The following is an 18509-nucleotide window of genomic DNA, read 5'->3' as shown; positions in this document are numbered from 1 at the left end:
ATAACTCTAACGCGCGTTAGCATGTCTTAACCTTCGAATCCCAAATACACAAACATAAAGTGTTGGAAATATTTTAATTAATTAATTAATTCATTAATACGCCATTTCATGTGTGATAACACAAATAGGACTCGCTAAGACTATACTGCCATAAATTGCACGCGTTTTCTGTGTCTGTCTGTCTTGCTTTCAATCATTTTCCTTGATTTGATGAAGCAAACGAAATATACAATTCCAGTAATACGTATATCATGTTGGACAGAATATCGTTAAACTATTGTTTACAGATATTATTGTTCAATTCCATTGATAGCACATCGCTATACTTTACAGCGCATTTAAAAATAATGACACAAAGATATGTCCCTAAATCAAAGTCACGTGACACATAATTACCTTAATTATTTCTTTAAATAAATGAGTTCTACATCATAACCAAATATATCACATGCCTCCTTCCTCAAACCCATCTCCAAAAGCGTTTGAACAATCAAGTCACAAGTAGCTCTTCTGCCCATTGCCTCTCTCCATTCTTCTAACATGGCTTTAGCACGCAAGAATGGCTTTCTGTATGTATCAGTGATAACGTCCGTTCTCTTTGTAGGAAACATATCTGCTGACAGAAGAGACCCGAATTCCTCCCAGCTGTGAGATACTTTATGAGCAACTTTCACTAACAGCTGAGAACTCAACTCGTCATCAAGATTAGACATTTGCGACTGTTGGCAAACTCCAGATGTTAGAGTTGACACACTTGAATCAGAAGATTCACTTTCTGAAAAAAAGGAAAAAGAGATGTTTCAATTACACCATTTCAGACATTATATGATTCATAGCTACAGTAGACAATCCTCATATTCACTACATGCTACTACTCAACTGTCAATGTACACAGTAAAACACAAACAGAAAGACAACTAAACTCACTCGTTGTTTGCTCATCTTGCTGTTGTCTATCACTTCCAGTTTCAATATCTATAAGGTAACATCAATTATATACTAACCATCAACATCACAAATAATCATATTTACCTAAACTTTCCCTTGAGTCACTAAACCAGATATCCAAAGTGGGAAACTGTTTTTTTCGTGACACAAGCTCACGCTTTTGGTTTATCAAACCTTGTTGATGTGGGTACTTATCAATGGACACCAAAGTACCATCATCTATTCTTTTAGCATCTTGAGAGTCACTTGTTAAAGGCTTAACACACACAGTAAAGTTAAAGCCATCCATTCCCCTCTTTTTGACCTCATTGAGCTGACGAATGAGAAACTGGCGAATGGTGCTACATTGCTGTTTCAGTCTATTCATAGGAATATCGTCATCTGGAGAGTAAACAGTAGCGATAATGTAACGTAGTTCATAGTAAACCAATTCCAGATTTAGCTCAAAATTCACATGAAAGACAGTATGACCTCGTTTCAGTATGGGAGGAGGATGGGCATATTCAGTGGCACAACGAGATACAAGACGAAAGTAGATCGACTCGGGAGTTGTGTCAAACCCATCAGGACGAAAAATAAGCGATGGAGGAAATTGATTAGAACCTGCCATTTGTTGCCATGCCAACTTGTTATCGTATCTCTGTTCCAGCAAGCAAGGAACAAAGAATGACTGTCCAACCTTCAGAACAGCCTTCAGCATCTCTGGTGATGTGATTGTAGGACAGATGACGTCGAATAGATGCAACACGTACAAGATGGACTCAAACTGACTTTCCTTGACACCTTTCTGCAGCAGCAGATAGTGAGCCAATGACCATGACATCATTCCATCTTCCTTCAATTTCTTCAGATCTTCCCAAAGTTCTGGTGGCACGTTGCTCTTATCGAGAACGGTAACAAAAACATTGAGAACATCAAACAGCCACTGCCGATCAGTGAAGACCTTCTTCTTTAACTCATTCACATCAGAATAAAATGCAATTGTGCTCAAACTTGATAAATACTGCAGTGCCGATCGACATTCTCTTCGTGTCATAATGTCACAGAATTTTCGAGCCAACTCACACACTTCTTCGATGTCCAGTATTTTGCCTTCATTGTCATCCAGTTGAGACACTCTGCTCAACAATTTATCCAGAACTGCCCACGTCAAAGGAATAGCATCTCGTTGACTCCACAGTGACCGCACCATTGCTACAAATATCTCCTTCACCTTCGTTAGCACCGGATCCGGACTGCCAGTGCCTGATCGTGTGTTGTCAATACGAAAAGTCAGTTTATTCGGGTTTTCCTCTGCCAACATCATGTGACCACCAAACTTGTTCTTCTGTACAATGTCTTGCAATATTTCTTCTTGTTCATCTAAGAATTTTGGATCCATGTCCTTTGTTTTGTCTTGTCTTGTCGAAATGGCGAATGTAACTGGTGTTTGCTTGACGTAGTCCTGACCAAGAAAAGGACCACAACCCACTACTGGATGTGCCATCTTGATGGCATTCATGTGATAAGCCAACAGCTCACGTCTCGTCGTAGGGCCAAAACGTGGCATGACCAACTGCTCGCTTCCTTGTTCTGGTCGAAACAAACATTGAGGTATGGGATCTGCAAGACTCTTTGTTCCATCCATCACTATCATGTAAGCGGTTGCACTGTGCTGACTGTTGTCTGCCATCAATGCTGCGTGTGTCATCAGAAACTGCTCTTGACCGCCACGATCACACACTGTGATCAAAATCATCTCTGCACTTTGTTCTAATGCAGCTTTGTCGCGATGCAGTTCCTCTGCTAACTTTGCTTGCTCCTCGGTTAATTCTTTAGAAAACAACAAATCACGTAGCGGCTTCCTCAACTCTGTCGTGTTGCCTTCTTTACTAGTTGCTTGTCTGGCTATTGGTAAAGCTACCATGGTGGTACTACCTGCTGGCTGCTGTTCTGCTTGTTGGATGATCTGTCCAATAGCTTCCTCTCCATTCTCATCTTGTGTCACTTGCTTTGTTTCCTCTGTTGCCTCAATTTGTTGCTGGCTTTCTACAGATGCAAGAAAGCCTCTGACAAGAACTTGATCAATGATGTCTTCTTTGTCTTTTGGTTTCAGTTCCTTCCAGTTCGTGTTTGGACCACCTCCTGTTCTCATCACTTTCACGTTTGCTCCTACTGTACTTTCTCTCTTCTCTATAAATGGCTGATCTAGAAAAGCATCTCCCAATGTCGTCTTGCCTGCATCTTCTTCACCAAGCATGTCAATGTTCCCTCGCATTATTGGCAACTTCCCCTTTTTCACAGCAACTTCATAATCAGCCTTAACAATTGGACCGAGACGATCAATAGCACCTGCGCAGACAGAATGATGAAGACACTGACTTACAATACTGACTGCACAACAGCTACAATGTCACCAAACAACAAACAAAAATTGTATGTCAATTAGAGACAAACTTGTACGACATCATTGAATTCAATGTGCAAAAATCTTTGCTACAATGAGATTGTAAAATAACATTACTAAAGTATACAGAAAAATTTGGGCCATGAAAACAGCTTGCATATAGTAACTTTGTTCCAGTGGTCTGGCAGCTTCATAACACTGTTTGCATGGTGAGTCACCTGCTGGACTCTTGTAGTCATGCGTAAAAATTCTTCAAACAAGTCATAGTCAGAGGACCTTCAATCTGGGAATAGGTTGTGTGAGGTATGGGCATGACTACAGAAGGGTGGAGACAACATTTGCTGTGTAACTATCTATACCAGTGTGACAACTGGCATTGTTGTGTGGAATGATTCAGCATGCATGAGTTCACGACGTCTCGTTATTTAAGTAGCACTGCACACAGCTTTTCGCGTAAAAACATGCTGTAATGTTCTTTGTTGCCCAAAGTATCCAATCAAAGTTTGTGGCAGACAAGAACACCTTCACGATCCTATGCAATGATTGTCAGGGTCATCACATTCGTTCTTCTCCCCTCCTGTACCAGTTTCTTAATATGGTGACCAAGAATGACGTCATTTGGCTGACTGCCTCTTCAGCACTGGCACATAACATCGCAGCCAGGTTTCATTGATGTCAAGGTTTCTCTACAAGTACCTGGTGATGTGCTGCCGAGAGAGATTGACTTGACACGCATCCACTTCTGATATTCAGTCAAGGCGTGCAAGACCCATTTCATTGCAGCTTTCCTAAGTAATGAGTGATTCCTCAGAATTCGATGGGCACATGTACCTGACACCAAAACATCCACGGCCACATCCTCACAACTCAAACGTAGATCTTCTTTCATAAAATACTCACACTTTCAACATGATCGTCGTCTCTCGACTCACTAAAATGTCCAGTACGAGGCTCATCTTTGACCGACTATCTCCCAGTGCCTCAGGAAATCTGGATCACAATATTCAGACATGACCATGCCAAATTTCCTACGAGAGTGAGCAAGGTTTCCAGAAAATCTGCCTTAGGGTTAGGGATAGAGTTAGTGGCTGTGCTTGCTCTCTGACACCATGCAGCAGCGTCACCAGCCTTCCATGGTTGGGTGCTAACTGCCAGTTGATATCAAACTTAATTAATTTAAACCAAGTAAATAAGAAAGTAACAGAACTCCTTCAAATTGAAAAAAAACAGAAGCAGTAACTGGATATGGATGGGATATATGCATGAATAGTCTGCCTTTAATTAATGATCAAATTTCCCAAGAAATTAATGAGCAAACAGAATCTAAGGCAACAAAAAAGTTACCACACCTCAAAGTTTTGAAGAGTTCATGGCTCCAACACGTACCCCATAGCAACGCTGCTGGACCTTGCCCGACTTCCTAGAAAATTTGGGACTATTGAGTTTGATTTCCTGCTGTGTCCTATCTTCTGTGACAACAAAGTGAGTAAACTTTGACAGCTAATTGCGTGATTACCACTAAACAATATGAGATAAAAATTTCAGTTGACATGTAATGAACATAGTGTCTAAATCTGTAAGTAGCAGTGCTGTTGCTAATAATACAAACAGTTTATCAACAAGTGTCTCAAACTTTGAAATGACCCTCATAAATAAATTTGTCTATTGTATGACGTCATTGGTTCGTTTACATCGTAAACGTAGGTTAACATCAGGAGTAGAAGATTACAGAGGTTAGCCAAAACTTTGTAATGTCAATAGCTAGCGGTTGAACTATGTATTAATACAAATGACTGTGAGAACGTTGCATTGTTCGGTTAGCATTGTCTAGCTGGTAGCTTTCTTGATATGAGTAAGCGCACTAGTCGTTCAACCCGACGAGCATCATCCCTCACTCTTCCTCAAGAAATTGCTTTGCTTTCAACGTGTCAATTCGATTGCTCGTAGAGCAATATCACCTTGTCTCCACTGGCTCCAGACCGGAACGGATCAAGCGAATGTCCGTTGCTCTCTTTCCTACTGACAGAGTGACCACAACAACTACACAGAGCCAACAGCAGCTTTATCCACGGTGGTGACGACGGAAACACGCCTACCATGGCCACGCAAATTGACAGCACATCACTAGAGAATGTGATGCAGTCAGCAGTACAAGCATCGGTAGCTGCCATGTCTGAAGCTATTCGTCCCATGATCAGTCTTTCGAGATCCAGGTCAGGCTTTTCCCGCCACACCACAAGAGAGGACCATACCCGGACGCAAAATTGCAATCGTGGGAACCTGAACAGTGACAGCAGCCGAAGCTCTCGCTCATTGTCAAGGTCTCAATCACCACACAAACAATGATTTAGATCGCCCAGTCGCCGTTCCCGTACAAGATCAAAATTACGTTCCAGCCCTCGCACATCTCTCGGCCACGCATGAATGGCAGCAGGATCTAGCAATCAACTGGCATCCTGGATGCTATCTAGGAAGACAAAGAGGAAGATACTAGCAGATGAATGTGTTGATTTTGACACCTTACTTACTAAAGTAAGCCTCGGTATCCGGTGCAAAGCGCAGGCATGTCTGCAACATCGACTCTTGGCTTCAGGCTTGTTCTGCATACACGACTACAGTCTTACTAGCAGATCCGCCACGAGGTTACAAACTTATTGACTACCAGTCTATTGTCACTAAAGCTAGCTCAGAATACCAAACCTCAGCCTGACTGAAATACGATAGAGCCTTTCGTTATTTTGCCAGCAGGACCACGAGTGTAACATGGAACACGATTGACCATCACATGTGGGCTCAGTGCTTCACAGGTCATGCAGCAACTTCAATCACCTGCTATACATGCAGCCAACCAGGTCACGTGGCAACAGACTGTGCACACACCGACCAGTCCTTTTTCGTCCCCCCAGGCAAGCAACCACATCTTCCGGTGACATCTTCAATCCCTCTACGGGCAAACCCAAAATCTGCCGTCTCTTCAATGCTGGTAGATGCAAAAACCAAGCCTCACCTAGCCTGTGCAAATACCGACATGAATGTTCCATCTACCACGACGATCACCCTGACGCCACGTGTTCCTGCACGGGCCCAATAAACAAGCATAAACCAAATACTCCACTTCAGCCTGAGGTTTTGCAATGTCACTACACAATCACCCTGATCGTATGTTTGTTGAATCACTGCTTTGGTCACTACATCATAGTTTCAATCTTGGCTACACTGGTGCATGTTACTTTCGTTTATCTTCCAACCTAAAGTCCGCACTTGAGCACAAGGTTATTGTTCAGCAAGGCAGGGCTCGAAAAATAGGTCGTCAAGTCATCATTTGACGAATTAAATTTTACAACCGACGACTAGCATTATAGTCTAGGACAACTATAGCAGACCAAGGCTAGTTTGTAATGGCTTTCTCAGTGTGCAGACGGATAGCTGTACTGTACTGAAACATGCGCCGGTTGACGCTCACATTGGGACATTTGTCGTACAATGACATGTATGCACAGTAAATTATTACGCCAACAAGATACGTTGACAAACTGCTCATATCCCGGATAATGAAATGGGAAGTGCAAGAACCATCTCAGGATTCCGACAGAGTACAGGCATGAAGTTTATGACCAGGGAGCACGCGAGGAAGCAGAGACAATGGTAAATCCTGTAGGTCAAAATAGGGTAGATATGATTTTAGTAGCAAGAAACAGACAACTTCCGCAATGTGATATGTGGAAGTCTGGTTGAAACCCCGCCTTGTTTTGACAAAGAGAGGTGGTATGCGTTTAATCACTAATTCAATTAGCCATCACTCTTGCAAAGATGTCTACGTCGTGTCCATTGGCTCAGCGGTAATGTGTGGATACCCTTAGTTGCATGCCATTGTGGAGTACGGAATATTGCGCTGTATGTTTTACTATACTCATGCCCAGTCCTCTCCTCGCACACGCTCCAAAATAGCGGTATACCACTAAACACCATGACTGATATCAACATGATGTCTTAGACTAAGTCTTGACGACCTAAAATTTTTGGAAACTCGTCAAACGACGACAACTAGTTGGACCAATATTTTGAGCCCTGGAAGAGCTCGATGTAGAAAGCAAACGCAGTCACATGACAGGCCGTTACAACGAACCCCCTCTGCCAACTCTCCAGTGCTCTGGCATAGGTGTTGTTCCAAAGAAAAACGATAGCTGAAGATTGATTATGCACCTGTCCTGGCGGACTCGTCAGCTGGGCTGAGATGCAAATTAGTTGCGGAAATATGATATCTCAGCCCAGCCGACGAGTTAGCGCAGCCCAGCTGATGGAATTATGACACACATCACGCGCCAAATATAGCATGGCATGAATTGTTTGCCGTTGTCGTAGCCTGTTTGACGCGGGGCAACCAATGGTCAGGCAAGCAGGTTTATTCCACTGTGACAATCAGAGCGTAGTCAACTTATGGCAACATGGCTCATACCGCTGTCCCGATCTCATGACACTCGTCCATTGCTTGTTTTTTTTTCGGCGGCAAACATTAACTATACTGTCGCTATTAGACATATACCTCCCACACCTTGCCTTCCAATCACTATCAAGATCATGAGTCAAATGAAATCGGCGCTGCGAGAATGTCTTGACCTATTAACCGACGACCGTCAGATGTACTGGGCCGCATTACTAGGGCTGTCTTCGGCTTTATTCGGTGCTCAGAATTTACGGCTCCAAGCCGCAGCAATTGTGACAATTACCAAAAGCTATTACGCCCTGATCTCACAACCGACGGCAACGGGCATCGGCTGCACATCAAGGCTTCTAAAACGAATCCGTTCTGCTTGAGCGTCGACTTACTTCTTAGACGGACACGCCATTCAGTCTGTCTGGTAAAGACCTGTCCTAGAGCATCAAATCTACCACTATTTGCACAAGCAGACGGGTCCTTTCTCACTCCCCTCTGTCTTACCTCTATATTTCGATCTTTGCTTCACAAATTGGGGTACAATGAAGACCATCACGGTGGTCACAGCTTCCGGATCAGAGCAGCAACAACTGCAGCCACCGCTGGCCTGCCAGATTGGCTGATCAAAACTCTCGGTTGTTGGTCTTCAGACTGCTACCAACGATACATCCAACTGAGTGGCAACGCCCTCTCTTCCGCGGCAAACACGCTCACTAAAGCCCACATTCCTACCAACTTTCCATCGTGGTCCGCTGACTGACATCTGTTTTCTTTCACATTTACTTACAATAAAGAAAGTTAATACTCGTATATGTTGAATTTGATGTGCAAAGGTTGTATCCCAGCGCCCTGGTACACACGCAGTCTCCTGGCTCTCTTTGGGAAAGCGTGCCATTAGGGGAGGGGCCTCGTTCAAACCAGTCTTGGCCCAACATTACTACTCAGGTTGCAACGTCAACACAACTAACATCTTTGGCACAAGGCAGTTGTCTCACATACATCATTAAACTGAATGAGTTCTGTGATAAAGTGTTGAGCCTCCAATGTCAACTCCACTGACCTCTTGGGCTCAAGCGAGGTGCGAAAGTATCCAACGTCAGCTTGACTGACCTCTTGAGCTTGAGTACCTTGTTGGTTCTAATGGGCATTGATCCTCCAACGTCACTCAGAGTGACCTCTTGGGTTCATGCCACTTTTGGGAGCTCAGCGTATGAGCTGACCACTCTGGTTAACCCATTGTTCACAAATCAGTCACAACCTAGCATGTTGCCCCATTGAAGCCCACACTATCTCGTGTCTATGCGGTATCGCAATTAGCGGGCATGTTGCTTACAACATAGTAGTGTATTACGAGTGATGTTAATGTCTATTGTATGACATCATCAAATGTTTTTATTGTCTCACTTACTTGGATGATCGTTGTCAGCAACTGCAGTTGTACTATCTGTGATGTTTGATGCTGAATTTCCAGCTGCAACAGAACTCTAACATCACACACAACCACTAATCAATACACACAACCTATACTGTGTGACAATCAGCTCATACATTCTCATTCAATTCTTTCAAATAAGAAATGATTCGAAAACGATTTTTTATATTTTGATCATTCTGGTCTTCTTGCAACTGTTGTTCTGCAGCTTGTAATGGTGTTTGTCCTCTCTGTCCAATAGACAGTATTATTAGTGTAATAAAACATAACAATATCACACAGTACAAAGTACATATAATCAATAAATAGTTAACCAGCTTATTATCCAGCACACACACACAATGCACAATCAGCATAGCAAGTGTGTGATAAAAGTGAATGTTAGAAAGACAATATGAATAAGACAAATGTCATGCAGTTGACTAAACATCTCTTTAGCTGTTGTGCCACACAGTTGTACAGCAACTCATTCTAGTACTGCTCACACATTAACTAAGCAAACTGATGTTCACTGCTGATTCAGTCATCATTCACAACCAACACGTAGCCATGTCATATGCTGTCGTGTGACTGACCAATGAGGATAATAATTCATTACTCTCCATGAATTCCAACATCATAATCATGACTTCAAACAAAATCATTCATTATCAATGTATGATTTCACTAAATACAGTCACACCTCCATGCAGTCACATAACCAACTAACAACTCCATCACTTCACCATTATAATTTACAATACCACTCTACTACAATACAAACAATGTCCCTCAATGTCCTTATCTAACAATGTTTCTTATAACTAACTAATTAACACCAACGGTAACTAACTTAACACCATGTCCGCGAGAACACCATGCTTCAGAGCATTGCAACATGATTTGGGTCGCATTGAGAGGGGTTCACAGTAGGGGGTAGGTGCCATCAAACTCGACTGCTGAACACCGTTCGAAGTGCCGAACTACATTGAACCATATGATCATCCGGAGTGCCAGATCGATCACATCACAGACAACACCGTCCAGAGCGCCGGACAAACAATACATCCAAACCAGAGCACTAGTTCTAAACCACCCGGAGCGCTGGATTTCTTAAACCGCCTGAGGTGCCAGGCTTCAACAAATCCAAGTAGAGCTCGCCCAGACTGTATACCTAACTCGCTTACGTAACTGTACCCCACATTCACTCCAGAGTTCAACTCTCAAGCAAGCGGACACCAAGCCGGAGTACCATGGGCAGACGTGGCTGCTAGTTGCGAAGAGACTCCCCTGACTGTCTCCACTGAGGTGCAGACGTAGCGTCGATAGCAGTCGCTAGACCAGCAACCAAATGTCTGGATCAACCAAGGGGGCATACCTGTAGCTGCAGCAGTTGTTGCTGCACCAATGCAGAAGCTATGACCAGCGTAGAGTGTCTCCTCAATGCCAGCTGCATGTAACAGTGAACGCAGACGAGCGGTAAATGATCTGCAAGTTAAGTAGGTATCATCAGGACATCAAAACAATGGCTCACCAGGAGTGCCTTCACGAATTGCCAGAACACAGTGTAGAGCTCAAACTGCGCAAACAGAACACCCAGATGGATAAATGCATACGGTGTGGCCCAGACAGACCGGGTATGTCTTGGAGCTGGGCAAAAACATGAGAAAACCTTCACCTGAACCGGTAACATCAGAGCGTCAAAGGTCAGTGTCCAAGAAACGTCTCGAGCCAGTCGTTACAAACTCTTGTGCAATGCAAGAAACCAAAGAAGGTGAGTGTACAAACCGACCACATCAGACAAATGTCATAACAGCTCATGACCGATACATCACAAAGTGACCTTTTTAGGCTGTGAAGGACATCCACCGTGATCAGCAAGCGGAATTGACGGGTGTATGCGCCTTTGCCACAGATACCTCTAAGCACCAGTTTGAAGCTAGGGGAGTCATCAAATGGGTGTGAGAACCTCCTTTCAATGTGCTCCAGACGGATTCCTGCCACGTAGACCTTGATGGTTGCAAAGCTGGCCGACTGTGCAATGAAGGCAGACAAGTCCATCATCTGTTCTTCAGAGGCAGGAAACGGAGGACGATGCCCCATCGCGCAGAATGTAAGGTAGCACTTGAGGCCGGCTTGGTAGCTTCCGCATGTAGATTTTGCCACCCCTTGCTGCATAAAGTAGCGGGCATCAGCGATCAGAGATCCAGGGTGAGCTGCAAAACTGGAGTTGCAACAAAAAGGGCCCATGGGGCTAGCTGTCAAAATCTTGTCACTTGTGAGATAAAGCATCAGCAATAATGTTATCGGTGCCTGGTACATGCGACAGTCTGATAGCAAAGTTGCCCTTTGCCGCTATAAGGAACAATTGCTGTAAAGACACATGATGGCTGGGGAACGAGAACTGCTGTTTTTCCATGACTAGACTATTGTCTGATTGTCACAATGAAATAAGACTCTCTTGCCCTTCCACTGGTCTCTCTATGTTAGAGAGACTTTGATGATCACTGCAAGTTCCTTCCAAGCTATCAGATAGTTGAGTTGTGCTCTAACCCATTTACCCAAAAGCCGGGTGCCGCCATAGAAAGCACCATAGCCTGTGAGAGAAACATCAGTGAACAGATTCATGTCAGGCAAGCTCGACCATTTCTGAATCTAGGAAGAACGAGTGACCGTTCCATGCAGGGAGAAAACTGTTCCACAACGCCAAATCAAGTTGAGCTTGCTGACTGACGGCAAGAAAATGCTGAGGCATCCTGGCTTTGGTGCTGAGGTCAATAAAACATCGCATGAAAAAACCGCCTGCAGGCACTGCCTTGCATGCAAAGTTCATGATCCCAAGCAGAGAGAGGTCATGCTTCCTGCACTTTTCGTTCAAGCCAATCTCAAATGGCAACGCATACTTCCTCTAGTTTGTCCGGTAGAAGGTGAATTTCTTGTTGGGAAACATCCAACTCGATGCCCAAGAATGCCATGATTGATGATGGACCAACGACCTTCTCCGGGGCGAGTGGGACCCAATGACATCAACTCTTTTGCAGAAGGCTCAGCAGTGAGAGAATCGTCTAGGTAGTGTATAATGGTCACTACACCGCATTCATTAACCAAAATCCAATGCAGTGAGTCAGCTAGCCGATTGAATAAGAACGGTGCTGAACATAAGCCGAAAGGAAGCCGTTTGTCCACGTAAAATTTTCCGTTCCTTTTAAGACCAAGTAAATTCCAGTCCTCTTGCCAGACTAGACAAAGTAAAAGGCATGCTTTATGTCAACTTTTACTATGGCGACTGATGGACCCAAGCGTTGAAGGATGGCGATAGCATTGTCAACAGTAGTTTAAACCAAAGTCTTCCTTGGAAAGTAGTCGTTGACACTAGACCCAAATGGGGCTGACAAGTGCATAATTACGTGCCATACATCTCCCTTTTCGGGACTACGCCTAGACCTGAGCAGTGAAAGTTTTCCAAAGGTGGTACGTCATAAGGCCCCGCCATGTGTCCGCGATCACATTCACTCTGAAATTGTTTCTGAACAACGGCTGGATGGGCAGTAAGAAGGTTTGGGTTAATACGGGAAATCCTTGAGCCAAAGAACCAACCTATAGAACAGCCGTGTGTGAGGTCGTGCACTAGAGAGTGAACAAACAACTGCATCGGGATGGTGTCGAAGAAAAGTTGCCAAACGGTGAGTATTAATTTGAGTTAACGGACAGTGTTCGTTAATTGAAGAGTTGGAGGGGACAAGCGGTACAAGGATGTGGTCCACAACAGTTGTTGTTCGAGCAGCAGTGCTTGTACATGCATGACTCTGCCGACTTGTAGCACACACCTTTGTTGAACCAGCGACAGAATTCCCTAGAATTGCCTGCTTTAGTGAACGTGATTTTCTCACAGTCACGACTGTGAGCTGCAATGGGTTTGCTGCGGCATCTGTAAAGCAACAAAAATTACACTGCATAGCTATGTGTCCCGATGATCCACAACGGAAGCAGGTGACGATGAGGGCAAGGTCAACTGGGCCAGTGAAACAGAGTGACCAAAGGTAAGGGTCAGCAACGTCCCATCGCAGGTAATGGTTAGCAGCAGCACGGTGTCGGAAAGCGAGATCAAATTTCAACCATGCAGATTGAAATCCTTGTTCGCACCCCCATGTACTGAAACAGCTCAGCACCTCTTGACGAGTGAGCTGACACCGACTGAGCAGCATATGCAGCAAATGCGATTAACCATGATGAGACATAGCTGAGTAGAACTGAAGCACAAAAACATAACTCAGACAAAACTTGCTTTTCCGCCATAGTTACCAGACTTCCGCATTATCGGGCAGCGTTAGCGTCAGTTGCCAAAGCTCCGCCCAACAACTGTGCAACCCTACATGCTTCCACCTACTAAAAACAAGTTCATTGTTAACACAAAGTGCATTTGCACTAGGGTTACAGTAACACGGGGACAGCTCGATGACCAACCAGACGTCAGCGGGTCGATAGACAAATTCAATGTGAGCGGTACAGACAAAGTCCACTGTTACGGTATGACTATGTGCACATGCACCTGTCAGTCTACTCTCTGTTCTTTCATAAATGTATGTGTACTCTACTGTGTTTCTCCTAGAGTTGGATGCAAGTGAAGCTATTTGGCACAGAACTGCCTGTCTTTTCCCAGCCAGCTGTCTCAACATGTCTTGGCATGTGCATGGTGTCTAATGATGCATGTCCATGTGACCTTGTATCTCATGACTTACCATATATGCATCTTTGCAACCTAAGCTAGCAGCCGAGTGTTTAGCACTTTAGTGCTTCTTCGTTATTTATCTGTTTGTTCTTCTTGCAACATTTCAGAATATCTTTAATTATTAGGCAGAGTTCACAATCACTGCTGTCACCATTTATAGATTAAGCTTCACCAAATGTGAGCTACATAGTCAACATTAGCAAGATATACTGTAAACAAACACAACAAATGTACACTTACATTGTCTACTGCTGACAAATCAGCTCCTGATAATATCAACAACTTGACAATTGGCAGATGAGAATCATGACAAGGATACCATGAGCAGGAATAATGTAAAGGTGTTGATCCATACTAAAACAAGCAGATGAAATGAGATACAAAAAACAGTAAACGACAAGAGATTATAGTAAGTAAGTTGCTCACAACACACGTGCATGTCAAATTCTGTCACATTGCCATTGCAACTTTGTCATCACTTAATCTTTCTTGACAACACGACACACAAATTAAAGTGTTTGCTCATGCATCTAACAATTATTAGTGTTTGAAGGTGGCTTCAGTTAGGGTTACTGATGATACTGATATGTACATTAAAGTACACAGATATTACTTGTAGAAAGTCTACTTGAATCAGCATGCACAACAGGTTCATCACATAAACACACTAGTACTTATGGCCCATTCACACGAGCACTTGTACCTGAGCAAATACAAGCCAGCATGGGTTGGCTAGCTCTGAAAGGTTGTGTGAACATGAGCTGATCTAAGCCGTGTTGGAATGGCCCATCTCAAACGGCAATGCCAGTACAGCTTGGCTCACCTTGGCTACCCTACACCGAGTGAACAGTAACCAAGCTGAACTGTAGTCTCACATAACCAGACCCTCTCCCCTTGTCATACTTTAGCAATACAACCAATCTTCTCAATGTATTTCAGCATTTGACTGTTGTAATGCTGTTGAGAAATTTGCAGGCAGATTGTAGCCGATCCATGATCAAGGCAAGGTAGCAAGCGCAAGTGTTCCAAACACACATGTGATCGTCCGTAGCTTAGCAAGAGACACGCCAACTAAGTGAGCTGCATGGCTCGCTTTTTCTGAACGCTGTGTGAACAAGGGGATGGCTCGACTCGAGTTGGAAGGAAATCGCATGAAACTTACATGACTGACAGCAAAATTAAGAGTGATGACTGCATGCTAGACTTTTAGGTAAAGAGTTGTGACACTCATTCACATCATTTCTCAATTCGCAAAATACACACAAATACTATTGCATACAAATACACTCACATTGGCCATGACATCTTTCTCACAACCAGAAGTCAATAATTTCTCCACAATAGGCAAATGACCACTCTGACAAGCACAATGCAGAGCTGTCCATCCACGCTACCATTGATAAGAGACATCACATGTTATTATCAGTGAGTACATTATGAATACATGCATCTACAAGTATCAACACCAACTGACTATAAAAATAGCACATCAACCTCACATACAACTCACCTCTGTCCTTAACCAAACACAATTCCACAATGTAACCTCAATACTCTAATCCTTTAACTGTTACACAAGCAAACACTCAAATTGTTAGCCACACATGACATTTTCTATGTGTAATTTAATATTCATCTAAAGTAAATCTAGTAAAATTAAGTCATCACTAAACCAGTTTTTGTCAAACTTGCTTTCAATACAGTAAGCACATTTGCCATAGAACTTCATCCCACCCTCCTGTTCAGCATCAACAAACAAACAAACAAACACAAGTGCACATGCAATGCAAATATTGTTACAGTAGACTATAATTAGCTATGAGCCTAAAAGAAGTACACCACAATCAGTGGTGGACTGTTTCGGAAGAAGCTTACTCTAAACGGGCTAAATTGACTTCAGGTCTGTCGGTAAGTCGTTATCTATGTTTGTACACCTGTATGTTTGTAAGGGTGTGTCACACTCGGAGCCAATCAGTAGTCATTTTGGGACACAGAAAATAGGTGACATAACACTAGTTTGTCAGCATGAATCACTCTTGGGAATTTGTTGAGCCAATCAGCAGTTCTAGGACACCAACAGTAGGTGACATAACAATCCCACGCATTATGACAGAAAGGCTGAGATGTCATATCCATAGCAATAAAGTTAATAAGGTCAAACTGTTGTGGAACTGAGAAGCGCACAGTAAAGTTCGGGTAATAGTTGTACGCGTCTGTCAATATTTTACAGAAGAATTACAAAACAAACGAATTCATTGTTCTTCAAGAAGCCAAGGGAAGGTCCCATGGGATACTGTTGCACAAGACCAACATATGTCATGCACAATCTTCAAGAGAGCAATATGTTTTAGATGTAAGACTGATGATGAACGATCGATGTCGTCTAGCAAGAAAGATTCGTAGGAAACCTTAAAGCTTCTTTGTTTTGGATCCTGTCGCTAAATGTCGCTTCACAGTTATTTCCCATGCAGCTACATCAGACCTACGAGATCTCTAGCTACGGTGAACTAACAGAACAAAAGATGATAGCAATGGCTCAATGGAAGCATAATACAGTGGTAATTGCGTGGTAATCGCGTCCACCTCAATAGTTATCTTCAAGTGATGCAAGAGCACTACATTAGAATTGAGAAATAATGTGAACAAGCCCCCTTCCTGCAAGAGTAACGCATCTATCACGCATGTGCATGTGCTGGGTTCGGATTATCTATAGTGTGGGACATTGATGATATTAAGTTAATGATCTTTGATCACATCGACTAACCCTGTTTTTTTAAAGAATTATACATTAATTCTAGCAACAAGCTAATGATTAATTAATGATAACGACAACAAATAGACAAGTAATAAAATTTACATTAATATTCAAAATAAACACACACACACAATTACATGCACATACGCTCGTATCTCTGAAGCAAGTAGAACACAGCTTATTTACTAGTTACTAAGTAGTAGTATGTAAGCTACACAAGCACATAGACATTTTCCAAATTACAGTTTGTACTCATCTAAAGAAGTGACACTACTACATATTTCTATGTATCCTACATAATACGACACTCCTCAGTCCCCCTAATTCATAGAATGTTCCTACATAAACTTGCTAGTACAAGATTTCTTGCAAATCAGAAATAGCACATCTGCTAAACTGTGTTGCTAAGAAAATTTTGTGTTGATTTATAAGTGGATGCTAGAACTATAATATGTGTAGATCTCATACCATAAACTACATCAACATTGTCATCATCGTCATCACCATAACCACTACTACCACAATCACCATGTCATTTTCATTGAGTTAACTGCAGTCTTGTGCACTTGTAACAAGCTCTTTACAAACAATAGGTGTGGTTTACGTTGTAGTGTGTGTGTATGTGGCATAGTATACAGCCAACCGACGTGTTTTTTCCAAAGTGTGGCAGCTCTGCATTCAGCTACTTAATTAATTAGCTACTGCTGCACAATAACTCAACCATCATGGTTTGCTGATATAAACAGTGAAAGTTAATCTTGCCAATAACATTCTATCGAGTACAACAAACTTCCTGTAGTTGCACTGTAATATAATCTAATGTATTATCCATAACACAACATATAAACAAGGAATAACTAAAACAACACACTCAACAGTTACTGCTTCATGCATTTTCCTAATCCCTTCAAACATGCATCCTCGTCTATTGCACAAATTTAGCCAAGCCCCCAAAGAGGCGTGGTCAAACTTGGTGATGTAGGTGATGTTATATGCAGACCCTAACCCTAATTGGAGCTCACAAAGACACTAACTTTGGACAATACACTGTACAGTTGAGTTCCCGCTGTAGGCATCCGGGATTTGTGTTGCCATTTTTCGTTCACATGCACGCACTCCTACTGTTTTGTCTGCCATCAATGTACTATGATTATCTATCTACACACAGGCATCCAGAAAGAAGGTGTTTGAAAGTGTGAAGTTGAAGGGCCAGCAGCACATCGATACCTTTGCTTCATTAATTTTTTATTTACATTTATTAGGTTATCTAAGCCCTTCCTACAAAGAACCCCCAACGAGTCATAACTTGATATCTATGACTCTATTTTAACGTTTTGTCTAGTTCACGACACTTGTATATAAGAACCTCTCCACCTCAAAGTTGTGAAGTCAATGTTACAATGACGTTTACTGTACAAGTTAATTTAGTACAATAAGTGTCTCTACCAAATACTCAAATGGTATGCAAATATGAATGTGAATGACTTGTGACTACTAATGTGTGTTGGGCTTCACAATATTACTACTGGAAATTTCAAATATTTTTCTTTTTCTCTCTCACTCATCCACTAACACTCGCCTCTCTTCTATTCTCTCCAGTTCATTCTTACTGTTACAACACTTTCACCAATATTCTCTCTCGTTGCTTCATTGTTTTGTTGTAACCTACATGCATTGGCCTTATTGTTCTTTCTAATCAAACTTGCACACTTCACTCAATTACATCAACTAATAGACCAAGTAACAATTATACCAGCCTTACAATTCACAAAATAAAAACACAAATAATGTCACAAGCAAACACACTCACTCTATCCTTTGCTTCTTTGTTACAACTTGCTGACA

General features: G+C 42.6%; 1 protein-coding gene across 1 annotated transcript; it reads right to left on the bottom strand.

Annotated features, from left to right (window-relative positions):
- Positions 1-239: 239 nt before the first annotated feature.
- LOC134182974 (uncharacterized) lies at positions 240-11283 on the bottom strand. Its single transcript, XM_062650418.1, has 7 exons — positions 11100-11283; positions 10559-10668; positions 9318-9431; positions 9178-9253; positions 1033-3279; positions 928-975; positions 240-775 (listed from the first exon to the last, which is right to left on the bottom strand). Exons 1-7 carry the CDS (start codon positions 11281-11283, stop codon positions 402-404), a joined length of 3153 nt encoding a protein of 1050 aa, XP_062506402.1. The 3' UTR covers positions 240-401.
- Positions 11284-18509: the final 7226 nt, after the last annotated feature.

Source organism: Corticium candelabrum, chromosome 8, assembly GCF_963422355.1.
Source record: "Corticium candelabrum chromosome 8, ooCorCand1.1, whole genome shotgun sequence".
Taxonomy (NCBI): domain Eukaryota; kingdom Metazoa; phylum Porifera; class Homoscleromorpha; order Homosclerophorida; family Plakinidae; genus Corticium; species Corticium candelabrum.
This window is presented reverse-complemented; position numbering and strand designations above follow the sequence as displayed.

Bases quoted from the DNA above. Each gene is read 5' to 3' on its own strand.
- LOC134182974 (XM_062650418.1), bottom strand. From the start codon at position 11,283: ATGGGGCATCGTCCTCCGTTTCCTGCCTCTGAAGAACAGATGATGGAC. The intron at 9,254-9,317 runs GTATGAGCTGAT...GTGTGATGTTAG, and splicing joins TGAAAGAATTGAATGAGAAT to AGTTCTGTTGCAGCTGGAAA. The intron at 776-927 runs GTGAGTTTAGTT...CCTTTTTTTCAG, and splicing joins GCAAGATGAGCAAACAACGA to AAAGTGAATCTTCTGATTCA.